Source organism: Dryas octopetala, chromosome 6 (genome assembly GCF_963921425.1).
Source record: "Dryas octopetala chromosome 6, drDryOcto1.1, whole genome shotgun sequence".
NCBI lineage: Eukaryota > Viridiplantae > Streptophyta > Magnoliopsida > Rosales > Rosaceae > Dryas > Dryas octopetala.
In genome coordinates, this window is record NC_141371.1 from 2,242,013 (window position 1) to 2,261,600 (window position 19,588).

The 19,588-nt window shown below is 36.6% G+C and overlaps 2 protein-coding genes and 1 pseudogene across 4 annotated transcripts; 1 reads left to right on the plus strand and 2 right to left on the minus strand.

The window, feature by feature from the left end:
- Positions 1–875: 875 nt before the first annotated feature.
- On the minus strand, positions 876–7,522 carry ATG18H (autophagy 18h-like protein). Of its 2 annotated transcripts, XM_086248999.1 has the most exons (10): positions 7,009–7,522; positions 5,206–5,661; positions 4,456–4,896; positions 3,896–4,141; positions 3,016–3,810; positions 2,759–2,934; positions 2,494–2,624; positions 2,116–2,393; positions 1,872–2,037; positions 876–1,267 (listed from the first exon to the last, which is right to left on the minus strand). In XM_086248999.1, exons 1-10 carry the CDS (start codon positions 7,192–7,194, stop codon positions 1,263–1,265), a joined length of 2,880 nt encoding a protein of 959 aa, XP_086105125.1. In that variant the 5' UTR covers positions 7,195–7,522; the 3' UTR covers positions 876–1,262. The 2 variants fall into 2 exon arrangements, with proteins under 2 accessions (XP_086105125.1, XP_086105124.1); XM_086248998.1 differs by having other exon boundaries at positions 1,872–2,393.
- A 1,826-nt stretch (positions 7,523–9,348) lies between these two features.
- Positions 9,349–14,275, minus strand: RBK2 (ROP binding protein kinases 2). 2 transcript variants are annotated; one of them, XM_086246386.1, is made up of 9 exons: positions 13,810–13,889; positions 12,935–13,077; positions 12,493–12,861; positions 12,041–12,292; positions 11,799–11,956; positions 11,153–11,232; positions 10,936–11,071; positions 10,697–10,846; positions 9,349–10,037 (listed from the first exon to the last, which is right to left on the minus strand). In XM_086246386.1, the coding sequence occupies exons 1-9, from the start codon at positions 13,881–13,883 to the stop codon at positions 9,870–9,872; spliced, it is 1,530 nt and encodes a 509-aa protein (XP_086102512.1). In that variant the 5' UTR covers positions 13,884–13,889; the 3' UTR covers positions 9,349–9,869. The 2 variants fall into 2 exon arrangements, with proteins under 2 accessions (XP_086102512.1, XP_086102511.1); XM_086246385.1 differs by having other exon boundaries at positions 9,351–10,037; positions 13,846–14,275.
- Positions 14,276–17,104: 2,829 nt separating this feature from the next.
- Positions 17,105–18,926, plus strand: LOC147280954 (putative LRR receptor-like serine/threonine-protein kinase RKF3 pseudogene; annotated as a pseudogene).
- Positions 18,927–19,588: the final 662 nt, after the last annotated feature.

Here is a 19,588-nt window from a genome sequence, read left to right on the forward strand (position 1 = left end):
CGACCGAGCATGCCATGCTTCAATAGTCATAGGGCCCAAAAACAATCCCCCTTGCATGAGATGTTACCTCTACAATCATGCATTCAATTCAATCAAATTGGGTTCACATTTTTTATAGCAGATTCAAGGGACCACTCCAATTCCAATTCCAATTCCATTCTCTTCCTCTTGATATGAAGAGCATCTAAAAGTGGGGCCCAACATTTACTAGGATCTACTGCCATTAATCACAACAATACAAGACTCTAGGATGTTTGGGGGTATCCAAAGCCAAAGCCATGTATCAAAGCAAACTTGACATGAATGTTTTCTCACTTTTGGTACCCCAAAAAACTGTACCTCACTACTTTCATATTTTTCATGATGCATTATTCTGGCTGTTTGGGAAAATTTCAAAAATAGCCACAATCTTTCAACTCCCTCTGGCCTCCGTCTGTCTCGAAAACACATGCATATGCACGCCATAAACACACATATATCCATACAGGTATGTGCACTGTGCGACTGTGCATGTCTTTATCCTTATCCATTTACAGTTGGAACATTCTTTTTCTGTGTTTTTTAATTTTTAGTTCATAAAAAGCTACACAGTCAATAATGTTCTTATATTTGGCCTCTGACATTATAAGCCCACAAGACAGGAACCTCAAAAACCAATGCCAATTGAGTACATTTGTCTCATTGATCTTGTTATTAAACCACGTCATTGATAGGCTAATCAATTCACATATGAACTTTACATAGTAATAAACTGGATAAACTAGAGGCCTTAATGAAAAACTTTCTAAAGCTCCTGCACCAAACGAAAATGAATGAACATCTAAATACAGAGATTGAATTAAAAAGCACCTGCCAGAAACTATCCACAGAAGAAATGCAATTTGTTCAATTATAAACTCTCTTTGAATTTTTACTTTATTCCTTTTTTTTTTCTTTTCTTTGAAGAATGAATATCAATATTGTTACACAGCACAGAAAGAACCTGTCCGCACAAATCATTTCTATTATGAATTTCAATTTACAACATTTACATGACAATTAGAAGGGGAGGGTACCAGGGATTTGCCCCAGCGGCACTATGACGAGCCAAGATTATATCACTTGTATCAATCAGTCAGTTGCATTTCTATTGTTGAATCGAAACAACCTGAAACTTCATCAATTAAATTTCACACCGACATTTGGCTGAGCTTGACCAATCTTTTACTCGAAAAAAGAAAATCTCCGAGTACTTCAGTGCAATTCAAACACAAGAAGGTACATCATCCTGTGACAGAAAACATGACAATGTCAATCAGGTTACAGTAGAAGTATCAATTAGCAAAATCACCACAGAATATCATACATGCCAATATACCCAAACCTCTAACACATATGAAAACTTACGGAAGAGAGCCTTAAAATGTACTTCCTACAAAACAAGAAAAGTAACAAATTTGTATAAACAATTACATCGGCATACTTTACTTGACCAGATCAACATATGATCTACCTATAACATCATTGGAGTACTATTGAACATCTGTACAACATCCTGCCCAGTCTGACAAAAATAAATTCAATAGTCTGAAGCAACTTTACTTTGCCTAAAACCATGACGGCCAGGCATTATGTTCATAACAACCCAACAGTGTGTGGAAAAAGTGCTAGAAAGAATAGAGAAGTCAATATAGTATAATTGTATTCCAGTAAAATACTAATTGATTACGCCACATTTTCAAATTCTAGAAAATGACAAAATAATGAAGTTCAATGATAGCAAGGATCATCACTCAGCAGCATCTATCTTCATTATATATATGCCAAAAATGCCAGAAATAAGGAAATTTATATAAAAGTGATCAAGTAATACATATTGTTCCATATCCCACCTTCCTCAGAGAAGGCAAATACACCACCAAGCATGTCATCATTGTCACCATCTTCCTCACATTTCTCCCTATCACAGGGGCTGCTGCTGTCCATGTCAGTTACAACTTCTGTTGATTCACGATAGTTGCTCAGACGTGATGTGTTACAGTACTCCTCTTGGAAAAACTGCTCAAAATCCAGTGAGTCATGTACTGGTCCCTCATCAAGCATGTTCATACTCAGATCAGAACGGTTAGAACTTACATTTGAACCTTCACTGGCCCCACCACTATTTACTGACTGAACCGCTTTTGCAATAGTTCTATCAGCAGCAAGGGAGCCACTCGTTAAAGTGGATAGACTTGTTGAAAAATTACTATCCTCACCAAGAGAAACACCTGAGGTAGGTTGTTTTGAAGATACTGAAAGAATATTTTTGTTTGTGGAGCTTTGGTTCAGGGGAGGTGATGATGAAAAAGATCTCCCTCTTTTTTCCCCATTATTTTCATTCCCAGGTTGGAGAATGGACGGATAATAGTCACCTAAAAATCCATAAAAAAATTAAAATAAAAAAAAAATTGCATAGGAAAGTCCAGTTCAACCAATCAAACAATGATTTCACATTATATACACTTATCTTACCAGCATCTGGGTTTTCAGCTGAGCCAGTTGATGCCAACTTGTCACCAGATATACCAGCATTTTCCAAAAAAAATTCTTTAGCTTCACGAGAATCAGAAGATGCACTTGAGCATCCTACGCCAACAAGACCCCTGAAGAAAGCAGCCAACAAAATTAGTTAGTGGTTAACATATTTATAGATTATTTTGATCATACGATTTAGTAGTTATTTTGGCAACATCATGCTCCCACCACATTGAAGTAGATGAATAATGCAGAAAATTACCTGTCACTCCAATCAGACTGAAACCTATGGAAATTATGACAAACAGGTAGCAAATCCTTCCGCCTAATTTCAACCTCTTGAACAGGAACCTTCTCTATTTCAATCTCTCCTCCAGTAAGATCTTTAGTGAACTTTTGCTCTACACCCCCCAGCGGACTCATAGTGTAGAAATATATCTAAGAGATAAATTAAAGGATCACAAACACAATTGGAAATTATGAAGCAAATGGAACCCACTGTCAAAACATAAAAGGTACCTTAGACTTTAGCCAGATTGGAATCCTTCCAGAGTTGATCTGAACCTCAGCGTTGGAGATATATAAGTGAGATCGTTCAAGTGGTTTTACCAACTCCTTATCGCTAGTATCATTATCATCACATTCAGAACTATCCATGACTGTCTCCATGTCTTCTTGTCTCCTAAGTGTAATCCCAGATATGCATTCCTCTCTTTCAGGCCAATCAGTTCTTCGGCAAACGTCCCACCACTGAAGAGGTTCAACTTTCACTCGCAACTCCTCATCCTGTATCTGCACTGAAGAACCTGGCCCTGTCCTTGAAGCAGCTTCACCTGCCTCTCCCCCCACTGTAGGCAGTAGTTTATATTGAATTACATAACCAGAAGGAGTGTAAACCAATAGGTACTCCAAAGCAGTGACCTTCAAGTGAGAAGATTGCAAATCATGACGTACAGAACTATGGAATACAGAGGCAACAGCCCCAGACGGAATGGAAGCCTTTCCTGCTGCAGAAGATGCAGCATGACTAACTGTATTGAGCCACCCAGAGTTATTATTTTTTATTCTGCTAACCACAGAAAGGGTAACTGGTGGTGGTGGAGAAAAAGGATGCTGGTTTGTCATGAAATATGGAGTGGACCACCATGGTACGGATCGAACTGGCAAAAGAGCAGGCCCATCAGTGTGAGAATTCTGTATTTGAAGAACAGTATCACCACCAAAAGGGGAAAGAGCAAAAATATGGCAAGTCCCCCTGGATGAAACAATTGCAATCCATTGACTGTATTGACTAAAACAAATGTCTTGGATCACCTGTATAATTAGCACAAGGAAAAGAAAGCTCACATCAACACAAGAACATAATAGCGAGAGAACACATTAAAAAACCAGAACGTACAGCTGATGTCATGCCACGACGGAGCTTGTAAAGGTGGACATGAGAAGAAGTCCAGTCATAGCTTTGAGTTCCTGATCCATTATGTGAGCAGGATGGCATTATTCGAAAAATGTTGATATTGTTTCCGTGTATTGAGGCAGTAACAAGAAGAGTCCCACTTGGGTCAAAACATAGAGCAGAAATGGGACTAGTATGTGCCCTAAATTGGGATACAACAGCTCTGGAAACAAAGTCCTTTACAACAACCTGCAAATACCATTTCAGTAAGTAAATATGCTTCAATCAGAATTACTCTAAGGTAATAACATAAGTATAGAGCAACACTACAAAAATCAACCACATCCCTATGCTATTTAATATCAAGCTTTCCTAAACTACTAAGCAATAGTAAGTATGTCAGGAGATCCTTATTCTCAACTAAAACAAATTAGCACAAGGAATAAAATATAAAACTCAAAATATAAATAAAAGATCTTTTATTTTCTAGCGAGTGCTGTGATGTATGAAACAGTGATTATTCCAGTGTAAGATTAAAATTATCAGCTAGAAAGAAAACTGACCATTCCAGCAATATCTGTTTCTGCTGAATGTGATCCCACCCTCCCTATTTTCAAGCTAGAATTTGATGACACAGGAGAGCTAGAACCATCGGGTATAAGATCTTGATAGTACTTAGACAAAGTTTTGTAACCCATGTCTCCCAGATTTAGTAACCCAGCAGCTAACTGCTTACTAGATTCCATGGCATATCGAGCCACCAGACTTCCACTGCTTGGCGAAGTTGATGGACTGACACCTGGAGGAGTAAGACTTTGCGGACTTAAGCGGCCTGTGTTTGACAGCAAAGGATTGTTGGAAGCATAAGCCAACCACCTGGGACCAACAGCCATGGGACCATATCCAATATTAACCCCAACCAGTCCTTGAACTCCCAACTGGGGTACAGGATAAGTAAGGACACTGAATTTGTTCTCAAGAGTGACAGCATCAAAGCAGTATACCTGCCAGCAAAATAATCAAAAAACCAAAAAAGACTTGAGACAGGTTTGAATGCTTTGTTACTGATTTAATCGCTTACATAATTATTCATATTTTAATGATGGCTCTTCCCCAGTGAATGTCTGAAACAAGTAACCTACAACCATCCAATCCAATCTTCTGGTTTGTTAAAGAAAGATGGTGAACATTCCACGCACACACCCCATCTCGCACCCCCCCCCCCCCCCCCCAAAAAAAAAAAAAAAAAAAAAACCAACGCATTCCCAATTGCATAAAACAATAATAAATACTTGAGATAAGCCAATGCTTACTTGTGATGCAAGACCCACAGCCACTATTTGAGGACTGCATCTAACCATATACACAGTCGAGCGGAATCTCAGAACATGAACATAATTGTAAGACCTTAGCGAATAAAACCGAACAGCTGTAGGAGACAAAGCAGAGTTTCCTGTTTGAGGCTCGGTATGACCATTGACCAGCCCATCTCTCCCAGTTTGCATCATACCTGAGGTCTTTGATTCTTCACAGGCAACAACCATGAGTATAGGATGTGAAGATCTGAATCCTTCATGACCCTCAGACTTTGCAGGCAGGGGTTGCATCTGTAAAAATGTAACTGGATCATCACGCCTCGATACCATTTCACTGACATTAGAGGCATCTTCAACATCAAGGACTTGAAAGCCATTGGAATAACCAAGTAGCAGGACATTTTTGAAGGAAGACAGACCAAGCTCTACTCTGTCAAAGCAAGCCCACAACACCTGTTTGCCACAACAAATTAAACCACACTGATACGTCAAATGTAATAATAGACAAAGTATACACAAAGAAGTAATAATGGAATCCATCAAATCAAATTGCATTTTATAAAGGAACTGGTTGGTTCTAGATAGATCAAAAGGCAAGTAAACCATTTGGCTGCAGCAAATGTTAAAAGTGTCATCATGCCCCTTACAATTTTATTTAAGCAATGAGACACTAAAGACTCTTCTAACTTGTTCTGTGGCTCACCATTTCTTGACCACCCACAGCTCACATTTACTCAAACCTCAGAGTCTAAAAGACATACCATCATCATACTGAACTTTTTTTTTTTGTTATATTGCCATTAAATTCTTTCTTAGTTGACTGCCGTAATTGGACATAAAATACCCTGGGATTGTCTTACATTATCTGCTAGGTTTAAAATGGCAATGGAAATTAATTGGATGAATCTTTCAAGAAGAACATCAAAAACTCACAGGCAGTGTACTTGATAGTGTTGCATCATATCCTTCAGTAATTAAAATATTATTGATTTGATCTCCATAAATAAATAAAAATGAATGCCATGATCAAAAAATGTTACTGTAGCTCCACATTCATAACTTTCACATTACTAGTTATGTCTAATCGTATAATTTATCTCTCAACTTCGATGTTAATTAATTAATCAGGACTTTTTTTCATTTCCACCCTCGAAAAATTAAACCACCCCAAAACATCACTTTCGACAAATTCGACCCGACACAACATTTATTTTCCAAGGGAAAAAACATTATAGATAGAAAGGAGAAGTCCATTTTATCAACTACGGTGCGTAGTTAAGTGGAAATTTCCACTTTAAAACACACACAATTTTAAACACAACACTTTCATTCTCCACCCTCATTGTCCCACCAACCAAACATATTCAAACTGAAGAAAATTCAATATCAAGAGCCAAAAATTCAAGCAAAAAAGAAATTTCAAAAGTCCCTCACATTTCATTTCTTCTTAAATTTTCTTAACAATCAAACACAAAGCTGGAACTCTTCATTTCACTATCAGCTCCTCACTTCCCCGCTAACCAACACGAACTAAACTCAAGAAAATTTAATCACATTAACGACAAGTAAGACAAAACGGAAATTCAGAACTCCGTAACTTTTTAAATCAAATAACTCAGTAAAATTTCATTGTCATTCCTTTTTCTCTCGATTTTCTGTGTAACCAAAGTTAAACAAACAGAATTCCCTAAAATCAATTGGAAAACCTAAATTTCAATTCCAAAACTTCATAATCAAGGAACATATAAGAAAAACAAATTCTAAATTCAGTAATTCAGTAATTCAAAAATGAAATTAAACCTGGTCTCTGTGATCGTGAGGGTCAGCGGAGATGGAGGCAGCGACGGAGGCGCTGGCTGACCGGACACCGGAAGAGGCGGTTTTAATGCAAGACGAAATGAATTTCAAAGAATTAGGAAGGAAGCCATTATTGGTGTGATGATGATTAGTCTGAACCTTATTATTGCTGTTGTGGTTCTTCTTCATAGTCAGGCAATAAGGGCTTGGAGAATGTAACCGGTCACCGGAGGGGAGTTACCGGAAGTGGGAAGAGTGGACCCCACCGCCGACGATAGTCGCCGACTTAAGGCGATCAGAAATGGCATAAGAGAGAGAGTTCGGTGAAGAGGAGGAGGTGGAGGTGGAGGTGGAGGTGGAACGGAACGGTGTCGTTTTGGAGGTGGCGGTGGTTGAGTTTTGACCTTCTAAGGCTTAAACGGAGACGGTTCGTATCGGTTTGTAATGGAGTTGTGGGTTCCTTGTGTCTTTCTCTTTCTGTTTGTTTGGCTTTTTAGTTTTAAGTTTTAAGTTTTAAGTTTTTTTTTTTTTTGCTTTAGACTCTCTCTCTCTGTGCTTGGTGTTAATTGCACTGTAAGCTAATTTTCTGAAATGCCGGAAGTGTCCAGCTAGCTTTTGGATAATCTCGCTGACGCCCCCCTCTGTAATTCTTTGAAAATCGAAATGCTTGCCAATTACTATTGTATCCTCGTGCATTAAAACAAATAAATATGTAGTGATATTGTGATAATGATTCAAACAAATAAATGATAATTCTTATCTGTTTAATTCAAAATTTGAATATTAATTCAGCTTATTATTACTATTTAACATGAAACTAAATATGTAAAATATTGTCAAAAGATTGAATTAAACGGGTTCAAAACAATTTCTCAGGTTTCCGTTTCTTAATATGACAACCTAATTTATTAATTGATATTATGTATGCATCCTATTAGAAGAAAATTATAATTTTAATACATAATTTTGAATTCTTTTTTTCTTGTAAATTATGCATATCTCCACGCATCATTAGGAACACACATATTTTTTCTTACATATATAATTTGATTTTTTTTCGCTTACATAATTTCCTTCTTTTTATAGGTTTTGTTTTGATAAGGTAGAGATAAAGCAAGCCTTGGTCTTATTTGTTAGGATTGTGATTCTTCTTTTCTGCGGTGAGAATGATAATAGATGGTAAAAATGGTTTTTTTATGTTCGATTGAGGTGAGATTAATCGGTGATTAAAATTTCGTTCACCTTGAATCTAAAACAACAATACAAAATATTATGTAACTATTATTAAAAAAAAAAATGTTACTAGTATAACGAGGAAGGATGATATTATTAAGGTGTATTAATAACAACTTTATTAGAATGGAGAGTGAAAGAGGATAACTATGGACCATGGTGGCTCCTCGTCAATCTCTAGATGGCATAAAATTGATTGATACCTATAATTGTTATATAATTGGCCTCTTACTCTGATCGGCTAGCAACATAAAAGTGAGTATGAAATTGATTGATTCCTAAAAGGTGAGGTTAAAGTAGTCATTTTTCTATCTTATTTCAGGCATTAATGGCAAATTGGGGTGTAGGCAATATTTGAGGAAAGTTTAGAGAGTCAAACGACATTAATGGGAACTTCCGGGGACTGAGGCCTAATGAGGAATGATACACCAAGCGGCAAGCGTAACGTAAGGAATAAAAAAATTGAAAAATAGGGGAACATTGGTTACTTTACGACAAGGGATGAGAATATCTTAAACCAGATGCGGAACCCCAACACGTTTGTTTCTGTTTTTTTTTTTTTAAGGGACAACGGTGATATTATTATTTGCTGGCATCACTTAACAGCATACACAAGACATGTCCATAAAGAAATCTTGCATATCATTACTTTGATTTCATATTGACTTTTTTTTTGTTTCTTACTTTTATTTTTTTTAATTTTTTTTTCTAAAGTCCAAGAAGAAAAAAAGGAAAATCTTTCTTGATTATTTAATTATGGCTCATGATGTCGTGTCAGGCCCATTTATTGGGGACCCAGTTACATTTTGGGCATAGACCATATTTTTCCCCCACATACAACGGAAAAAAGTTGATTCAGACCAAAAACAAAAAATTTGAACCTAAAGCTCATCTCAATGTTTACAAGAGAATTTTCATGAACCTAAAACTCATCTTGAGGGTACCTCATTTCTTTTACCACTTAAATGTAAATTCCAACGGTTAATCAGTAACATAATTATGTGAGTTTGAAACTCCAACTATAGTGTATTAGGCTATGGAAAACTTAATACAGTTGATTATATATCTCAGGCACAAAAAATTTCTAAGGCCGGGGATAAGGCGATTGTGAGACAAACGGCACATAGGACCATCCCGTTGAACACTTTCACCACATATGAAGTCCCATGAAGTTGAAATTTTTTCTTCCAAACAATGCAAGATTCCATCAATATGGAGCTCTATACCAAGTAATGGAAGAACAAAAGGCTGTATTTGGGTGTGCAATGCAAACAATAAGAAGTCATCAGACAAAAGGAATTTGAAACAAGTTCATCCTGGTGCCATTTGACATGGATTTGCATGGTAGTTATGCATATGATCAATTTAGGAGCCAAAATAAAACACAATGATCATGTTGTTTTTAAGCACATCTGACAAGCAATTCCCTCTCTCACTCTCTCTCAATTCTCACTCCTTCAGTTTTAATGCCTAGATAGAGACAATTTCAGGTGATGAGAATGCTTTCAAATACCATGGAAAACGATGTAAAACGACTAGATTTCCATGGGACTTGCAAGCACCCCCGAAACTGAAAAGTCTATGACAACTACCATAATTAACATTGTTTAAATATTTTCTACCCATCTACTTCAAGAACCAAAAGCAACCTGCTTGTGTCGATTGAGATCCCTCAGATACTTTGTTGAGTTATATTCTTGTGCATGCAAGAGTTCATCCGAGTAAGTTCTATGTAAGATCTTTTTCTGCTCTTTTGCACATTGTGAAACATATTCATCACCTCTTAGCAGTACCACAACCTGCACACAACCAAAGAATTTCAATCAATCTGCCATCCAATACAATACATTTTTTAAGCATTTTCAGGGTAGTATGAAATGAGAATGTGGGGCTGAACTCCAAGAAACTATGTATGACCTCCCTCATTGTGATTCATCAGGAAACATTACCACAGAACAAGAATGTGATATTTTTAGATCTTAAGGGGGTTCCTTTTGAATATTTCAAAAGATTAAAAAGGAAAAAGATATCCTATAGCCCTAAAATTTTATGCTCTGCTTGACTCATTTTACCTACCTAGAAAGATGAAATATTTTGCATTTCACCAGAAAGACCAGAGATTCTATAACATAAATTTGTGGAGTTTCAGGTGTAGGAAGAGATGAGATGGGGAGACAAAGCAACTGTAGGACAAAAATCCAATGATTCTTACTCAATTACATTTCCTTTTCTTTTCCTTTTAATACATTTACAGTTTTACAGTGTGCCACAACACCTAACATTCAGACCAGTATTTTGTGGAATACAGTTTCACTATATCAAGATCCTTCTTTTTCTTTCTTTTTTTCTCCAGTCAGTTAACAGCCATATCTTCCACTTATTGTGAACTTAAATGAACCATTAAGATATGAAGCACGGATATATGAGAGATATGCATCTTTCTGAAATTTGAACTTGCCTGACTCATGCGAGGACGTAAAATAGGAGCCGGCTCAATGCATAAAGATGCAGTCAAAACCATGTGATCCATCTCTTCTCGGTCATAGTTGTGACCAATGTTTGGATCAACGAGCTCCCTGATCTCATTGTTATCAAGCAAAGGTTTTGCCTACAACAGAGAATAAAAATAAAACAGGCAGCTAAGGGCTTCAATATATTGACAACATGATCCAATATATTAGGCAGAAGAAAATCTACCCAAATTACAAGGCTTTGCTGAAGATGATCCAAAGCTGGACGCCCAGTTATAAGCTCCAAGAGTAGGACCCCAAAAGAATAAACATCAGTTTTTTCATCTACTATTCCATGCATGAAATATTCAGGAGCAAAATACCTGTCATTGAAGGGAATAATGAATAAAATGAATTATTAAGGAATATTTAACTGTCAAATGAAATATTTTTAACTTACAGACCCGAATGTGCCCTCAAATTTAGAGACATTATGATGAGTCCATTGTTTGGGTAGCCACTTTGCAAGCCCAAAATCACATATCTGGATCAAAATTGGCTATGACAATCAGTAATTTAAATTTAAAAAGGGGGGGGGGGGGGGTGGGTGTTAGGGGAGTAAAAGATAAATAGACAGAGTTCAGGTAATGTAAGATCAGCCAAAGATGATCATAGGAGAAAGGATAATACGATTTTTAGTGCTAATTTCTTAGTATGAAAGTGGCAATCGTCATTCACAGTTACATATTGCCATTATTGTTTGTTATGCTTGGCTGCATATGATGATATAAACAACCCAACAGCAGAAAGAGGATTTGTTCCAAATAGCTATGTGCCAGGGTCAAAGCTGACTGCAAATTGATAACTGTAGCCTTTATGTGCTTAAAAAGGTTGCATAGAATAGACACCTAACAGAAAAATCAGTTTCTATAGATTATGTTGGTGATTTATGTGTCAAGGTACTGCAAAGATTATCAGGCTGCAACTCTTAGCCAAACTTGTTAATATATACTTTGTGAACTCTATGAAATCAAACGGGAAATACATAAAACATTGTAGTACTTCAAGTTGCAAGGTTTGAGAAATCTTGGGAGTGAAACTTGGAAATACCTGGGGCACAAAATCCTCTGTAAGTAGAATATTATCAGCCTTGATATCTCTATGAATGATTCGCCTCTGACAACTCTCATGAAGATACAGTAGACCATCTGCTGACCCCAAAGCAATTTTATACCTTTTACTCCAATCAAGTTTATTAGCCCTTGAACCTGGAATATGTACAATATCTAAGAAACCCATAAACCAATAGGCAGTTTAAATCAAGAACAGGAGTATACAAATTATGAACATACCATGCAGGAGAGATCCTAAACTCCCAAGTGAAGATAATTGAAAAACAAGGTGCATTCCTCGTTCAACGCAACAGCCAATCAACTTAGCAGTATTAGGATGATCTACGTGAGCTATAATGCCAAGTTCAGATAGAAAGCTTGCTGTTTTCTCATCTGGCGTTCCTTTAGTGAGCCGCTTTACTGCCACTAGCTGCCCATCCTTCAAACAACCCTTATAAACTTTGGAATAACCACCCTTTCCAATTGTATTTTCTACAAGAAATATGAACCACAAAGACAATGTCATAAATAAGATAAAAATAACATTTCTGGTTGCCCTTAGAAGCATCACTATGGATTAAATACCAGTCGATAATATTGCATTCACAATTTTATAAATTCTTCTATAAAAGTTTAGTAAATAAATCCACATATTGGATAGTAGGTCTAGATTACTGGGGAGAGTTACAGACCATCATTAAAATTATTGGTCGCAGCTTGGAGGTCAGAGAAGGTAAAGTTCACCAACGAAGACTTGAAGTTGTATATATTAGTTAGTACTGGATTATCTCTTGCACTCCTGCTACTTCTTTTTGATACTGCCTTCGGCGTACCAAGAGGAGGGAAGGTGGCTAAGCGCTTAATTGATCTTTTACTCCATGATTTAAAAAATTTACGCCAGTTAGAAAGTGCCCTTGAACTTGAACCATGAACTTCTGATTCTGTTGTGCTGTTTTCAGGAAAACTAGTGTCAGAGTCAAAGCCTGTAATGCAAGCTTCTATAACTCCTCTAGGAGTTTGGCCATCTTCTTTCTCCTTTTCTATGTCCGAAAATCTCAAATCTACAAAGAAGAAACCAAACATTATGACATTAGAAAATGAAAGCACAGAAACACGTAGGGAGAAGGAAGTTACCATGGGCAGAAGCAGAAGGAAGTAGAGCACCTCTTCTTTTATGTTTCACCTGAGAAACCTCATGCGGGACCTTCACTGTTATGTTTTCAGGATCCTTGCCAGGGACCTTCGGTGTTATTTTTTTAGGATCCTTGCCAGCTCCCCTGGAAAGAAGTTAATCAAAATGTTGGCAAAATCTATAATCACAAAAAAAATGCAGGAAGTGAAAACCAGACTATCTGGGTCTGCAACTGTGTGTGTGACAAAGGAAGAGAGGGAGGGATAGATAGAAACCAACTTGGCTCTGGTGAAGGATTAAAAGGCTAAGTGATCCCATTGAAGATTATTTTCATAATTTTAGACTCGACATTAATATTATCATCCACTTGTAATAGAACAGGAAACATACAACAATAGCCAAGGATTACTAATAGTCTAATATTGAGTAATGCTACAAACTTCTCAAAATTGCCAAAAAGGGGGAGGCTTTAGATCATTACCAAAATATTCAAAAAAGAGATTCATAAAGAGAAGAATGAACGCCATATAAAAAAGCTGAAGATTAACACATACCCTGAAAAACTAAAATCCTCTAAATTGGTTCACTATTCGCATACTAATGCATACCTTCACTATTGCTCGGACACACAAAACCCACAAGCCCACCCTCAAAAGAAAAGCTTAGAAAAAGGATACTGAGAAGAAAAAATTTGCTTCAGATATACACAAAAATGCCACATTGTTTTACATTCTTTACTAATGCACGGGCATACAAAATCCACAAGACCCAGAACCTGACCCTCAAAAAAAAATCTTAGAACATGGTAAAAAAAAACTTTAAAAAATAAACAAAAACAAAAACAAAAACAAAGAAAACATAAAGTTATAAGACATACCCAAATGAGAGAACATGAAGGACAAAACACGCATACCATGAACAATAAGGTCCTTGCGCTTCTCCATTCGCCATGAAAGCTCATAAACAAGAAGGAACCACCAACCAAGCCAACCCCAAATACACAGAGTTTCGATTTTTTTTATGGGTTTGAGCTACAAAATCTTATTGTTATTAAACCAAAATATATTGTTATTATCTATAGTGATAGACAAGGGAATCTAGAAGCTAAAGATGGAAAAGCCCATTATTGTTTTTTGTTTCCTCCTCTCTCTCTCCCTCCCCCTCCTCTTGTACGGATTTTTCTCACTGCTTCGCTTTCATTGTCATAACATGGGTCCGAGAGAGTCGCTGCTGCGTCTCACTGTGTTTCTGACAAGTGTTGAAAGCTCTACAGCGACTTCTGCTCTCAACCTTAAACCAAGTGAGTGGAAGTTTCAGTTTTGAGAGAGAGAGAGAGAGAGAGAGGTGACGTTGTTCTTAATTAAATCAAATTAATGGGTCTTTGGGCAAATTTCAAAGTGTTGGTCTTGGTTTGTGAGACCAGTTAAAATGTCGAACTTTTCAATTTTGGGCTTCTCTGTTCTTTCCGGAGGATAAAGCAAATTCATTAAACTCAAAGATTCAGCTAAATCTAGCATTGAATCAACCAATAAGGATGGAAATTTTTTAAGATTTAGATATTTTTCTTATCTTTAGTATCCTTCTAAATTCTAATTCAAGTAGTTCATAAAAATTTTAAAGTTATATTACTTTTAACTACTTGTATATCCAATCAAGATCAATTTTAAAATAAGCGAATAGGCAATCGTTTCAGAGTTTAAATTATATAGACTTGTGTTATATATTTATATACTACATTAGGTTTAAGTAATATACATAAATGGTAAAAAGTCTCATATTTATGGATCGTCTTAAGTGGTCAAAATCTCGAGACCAGCATGCACCGTGTTTAAGAATTAGGGTAAATCTTGAATATATATACAAGAGTGTATTAATTTTTTTAGTGTAAATCTTGAATTCAATAATAAATGTTGTACTATATATCATAGTTTTTCTTTTTTAATATTATGTATTAAAGTTTCAATAAGCAATCAATAAAAAAAATGTTTAAATAAGGAAAGAGATAGTATATATAGTGAAAAGCACAAGGGTTTGATGTGCAAACCCTCTCGTCTGGTCAGAATCCACTGTGAGGTAGATGAATAAGGCAGTCATCTCAAACTTCAAATTTTATAGATTTTTGATTTACTTAAGTTAGTTTAAATAATGTATATGAAAGATTGAAAATTCATATTTATAATTTGTCTACTCATTAAAATTCTTTTATTTTATTTTATAGGATTTATCAAAGTTTTAAGTTTCAAACTCTAATAAGCAAAACCTAAGACGAGGACGATAGAGTATATAGAGAAAAGCACAAGGGCTTGGTGCGCAAACCCGTGTATTTCAGAAACAACAGTGACAGGGACACCATCCCCAATGTGAAGTAGGCTTATGGAAGAATGTTGTTTTGTCCCATTACAAGACAACCCAACAGGGTCGATGCTTCTATTAGATTATCAAAACAAACATAAACCCTTAAGAAGGTAAGTACCAAGAATGGCAATTAAATTATGAAATACAACTTCGTGACCCATACGAAATTATAATGATTCAAGTGATGTGCCTTCCCCTCCAATCTTCAGTTTAATATAATCATTTGAATGCAACACATCAACAATAAAAATTTTAAAATGAATTATCAAAATTTTAAAAATGAGATAACATTTACATTATTCAGATTCCTTAAAAAAATAAATATTAAACTATCCAAATTTCAACGTATGTTTTAGAAGTGCTCTCTAATAACATTATTAACATAAGCCAATATTTCCTCTGGCATTAATTTGTTTGTGTGGATGCCCATCAGTCTTAAAAGTTGAGTGTAGAGACTAGTATTGTGTATTATTGTTTAGGTATGAATGTATGTTTTTGAGTTGTGAAATCAAATTGAGAGATGGTCCCTGATATGCCGGTTGCTGTGTTAACGTGTGGTCATGGCTCTACTGTACGAATGAAACCATTAAAGATGTTGTTGCTTCTTTTGAATGGTGAACTCAAGACACATCAAGTTGAGGATTGGTGTGAGCTGGTTTTCTACTTTTCTTCTTCCTTTTTTTTTATTTTTTATTTTTATTTGGGTCCATCCAAGAAATTTGACACCATTCATTCCCGTTGATGATATTTAGCATTAGTGCTGGTGTACTAATCAAATCTTGGGAGAAGTCCAAGCCCAACCTTCATGACGAAGCCCAGCACTAGCAGACTGACTCAGCCAGAATTATGGTTAACCTTGGGCTAGCCCATTCATAATACAAAAGCCCAAGCAGACTCCTTTTTGGTCATTCCAAACTTGTTGCTCGCAAATTATGTAGCTCAAAAAAAAAAAAAAAAAAAGATGAAGAAAGGAATACTAATTGCTTACGTTTCAAGTTTGTTGATTATTTAATATAGTTGTGATGAGTAGGTGATATTCTGGTGTTGGTTTTTTTGTCTTTCTGTTCTGTTGTTATCTCCATGTACTGTTTCTTGCTTTTAATGAAATTTCAAAGTGGCCAAAAAAAAAAATATAGTTGTGATGAGGTAGGTAGCCAATGGAACCTGAAAGAACAAACTAGAAATGTTCTTCTACCAAAAGAATATTCTTTCAAGAATCAAGGCTGACCCAGTTGTTTTAGTTTTTATTATTTTGCTGGTGATCAAGTTTTTCGCAATGTTTGAATAACTGGAAAGCAAAAAATTTTTTTTTTTTTGGAATAACTTGTATTCTTGATTAAACACATTTGTTTTAGCAAAGCCGAATTCAACATTAGGTATGAACCCAATATCATTAAAAAAACGAAGCATTTCTCAACCATCTGCTTCAACTTCTTGTCAACAATCTCTCAATTGTACTAAATCAAGTGATCTAGAATCTTGTGATCAAAATAGTGAAATACCCCTCTCAACCTAAGAGTAATTTACTTGGGTGTGAGCAAACATATCCAAGACTCTCTCCCACTTTTAAAAATCTGTTATGTGTACTTCCAAGCTGTTTCCCTCCAAGATTTCTGTCAAACCCCTGAATAAAACAGAGGAGAAGTCAACTGTCAACATAAACATATTAGCCAAATAATTTGAGAATCATAGGTTAAAACCTTTCATTGACAAATGTCACAAATCACATGCAAGCTAGCAATTCTAATGACTCTCATCCTATATCACTCACTCTATAACTCCAAATTTCTCATAAAATCAAATTAAATTTGCTCCAAATGCCTCTCTTCTTCTTCCTCTATCTTGGATTTTCAGGCTTAAGCTTTTTTCCCAGTTCTGGGTTCATCATTCCTAGTGGCCATGAAATCCCACATAGACAATTGGGTCATGCTCCATGTCCACTGAACATTGATGCTTTCCGGAAAATAATACTTGAAAACTCTCAACCGATCTTGCTTCTTGATGTCCAGACCGAGTGCCAGTACATGCTTGAAGGAATCCGGTTGCTCCAATCGGAGTACCTCCAAACCACCGGCTACTTTTCCCCACCTTCCAATGCCATGGAGGCATGTGGGATTCATATGAAAGTGTGATCAATGAGTCCATACCCGGGTTCGGAGTTCGATCCACTTGTGGATTCAAGGACGGTTTGATGACAGAGAGTTATATGAATATCACAACCCGGGCACAATTCGAAAGCCTGATTTCTCAATCTGAGCTGCAGGGAATTCAGAATTCTTGTAATCAGTCTTTGAAGAATCATTCAACTTGTGCTTCGTGTAAACTCAGTCTGTCGCGTGTGAATGCATCTCACTTTGGTGGCCTTATGGATGGGAATGTATCAGATTGCAATGGATATCCATTTATGTATGCTGCAGCTTTTACAAATAGGTTTGGACCAACAAATTTGGGCACAATCAAGTGTTTGTTCTCACTTGATTTCACTACTTTTGATATAAACACTAAGAAGAAGCACAAGGTAGTGCTTTGGGCAGTCTTGGTGGGATGTGGTAGTGGACTCTTTGTGGAAGTTTTGGTGGTTTGGGTTCTTTGGAGAAGGCACAAAAAGTACAAGGGAAGGAAGGGAAACATGGATGAAATCGCAGCGGGTTTTGTTTCAGCCATGGAAGTTATTGGTGAAAATAAAAGTTTGGTTAAGTTCCCATTTGAGGAAATTAAAAGGGCTACCAAGAATTTCTCAAGGGAGAATATAATTGGGATGGGAGGTTATGGGAATGTTTATAAGGGAATATTATCAGATGGGTCTGAAGTTGCTTTGAAAAGGTTCAAGAACTTGTCTGCTGCTGGGGAAGAAGTTTTTGCACATGAGGTGGAGGTTATTGCAAGCATTAGGCATGCGAATCTTGTTGCTCTCAGAGGCTACTGTACTGTAACAGTTCCTTTGGAAGGCCACCAGAGGATAATTGTGTGTGAATTGGTGCACAATGGGAGTCTCTATGATACTCTTTTCGATTCAAGAATGAAGAAGCTCAGTTGGCCAATTCGTCGAAAGATTGCTCTCGGAGTGGCCCGCGGATTAGCTTATTTACACTATGGTGTAGAGCCTGCTATCATCCATAGGGATGTTAAAGCTAGTAATATACTTCTAGACCAGACATTTGAGCCAAAACTGGCTGATTTTGGCTTTGCAAAGTTTACTCCAGAGGGAATGACACATTTGAGCACTAGGTGGCTGGCACCCTAGGATATGTTGCTCCTGAATATGCTATATATGGGAAATTATCCGAAAGAAGTGATGTCTACAGTTTTGGGGTGCTGCTTCTTGAACTTTTGAGTGGAAAGAAAGCAGTTATAGAAGCTGATGATACCAGAACTTTGCTGTTGGCGGATTGGGCTTGGTCACAAGTGAGGGAAGGTAGACCACTAGATGTTATAGACGAAAACATGCCGGAGTTAGGCTTCCCCAAAGTAATGGAAAAGTATGTTCTAGTTGCAGTTCTTTCTTCTCATCCAGTAGCATATGCAAGGCCAACAATGGACCAGATTGTGAAGATATTGGAAACAGATCATTTTGCAGTTCCCTCAATCCCGGACTGCTCTCATCGTTTTTCAATTCTTCTTGGTGACAGAAGCTGCTGATTATAGCAATCAAAGGGTCTGAAATTGCACAGAAGCCAAGCTTTTCCTTATGTATAGCATTGAGTGGAAGTTGTCTAGCTTTAAGGTATCTAGAAATGCTTACTAATAAGAGTTAGAATTGGCTTAATTGTATTTTTACTACCCAAAATTTGAGTTGATTCCCATTTTACCATCCAGATGTTTATTTGTCTCACTTTACCACCTATAAGTCTATGACTATTTCCTGTGTCCCACTTTGCTTCTTCCGTCCATTCTGTCATCCAAACTGTTCAAAATACTGACGTGGCAGGGGCATTCTTGTCATTTCATCCACTTGGACAAAAAAATAAATAACTAATTCTCATATTTAAAAGATTGGTGATGTGGCATTGTAGACCTATTTTTTGCTTATGTAAAGTTGACATGTGTAAAAAAATTAATAAAAAATATAATTTTCTAAAACTTAAAAAAAAAAAAAACCATCTCCTTCCTCGCTCCCTTCTCCAACTCAAGGCATTCGAGTGGATTGGTAACTCCCTTTGACTTTGTAGATCATTATGTCCCACTATTCAGCAAGTGTGACCGAGCAGCACAAGTCATGACCAAGCTGCAGACCTTAACTATGTTGGCAAGGAAATGGGGTAAGGGCAATGCTATAAAATTTCCCTTCCCTTACAACTTTA

Coding starts and splice junctions, on each gene's coding strand:
- ATG18H (XM_086248998.1), bottom strand. CDS start 7,194: ATGAAGAAGAACCACAACAGCAATAATAAGGTTCAGACTAATCATCAT. Junction 3,811..3,895: donor GTCGTGGCATGACATCAGCT/GTACGTTCTGGT, acceptor CTAATTATACAG/GTGATCCAAGACATTTGTTT. Junction 2,625..2,758: donor CAGTCTGATTGGAGTGACAG/GTAATTTTCTGC, acceptor TGCTTTCTTCAG/GGGTCTTGTTGGCGTAGGAT.
- RBK2 (XM_086246386.1), bottom strand. CDS start 13,883: ATGGCGAATGGAGAAGCGCAAGGACCTTATTGTTCATGGTATGCGTGT. Junction 12,862..12,934: donor TCCTTCTGCTTCTGCCCATG/GTAACTTCCTTC, acceptor TCTTCTTTGTAG/ATTTGAGATTTTCGGACATA. Junction 10,038..10,696: donor TACGTCCTCGCATGAGTCAG/GCAAGTTCAAAT, acceptor GGTTGTGTGCAG/GTTGTGGTACTGCTAAGAGG.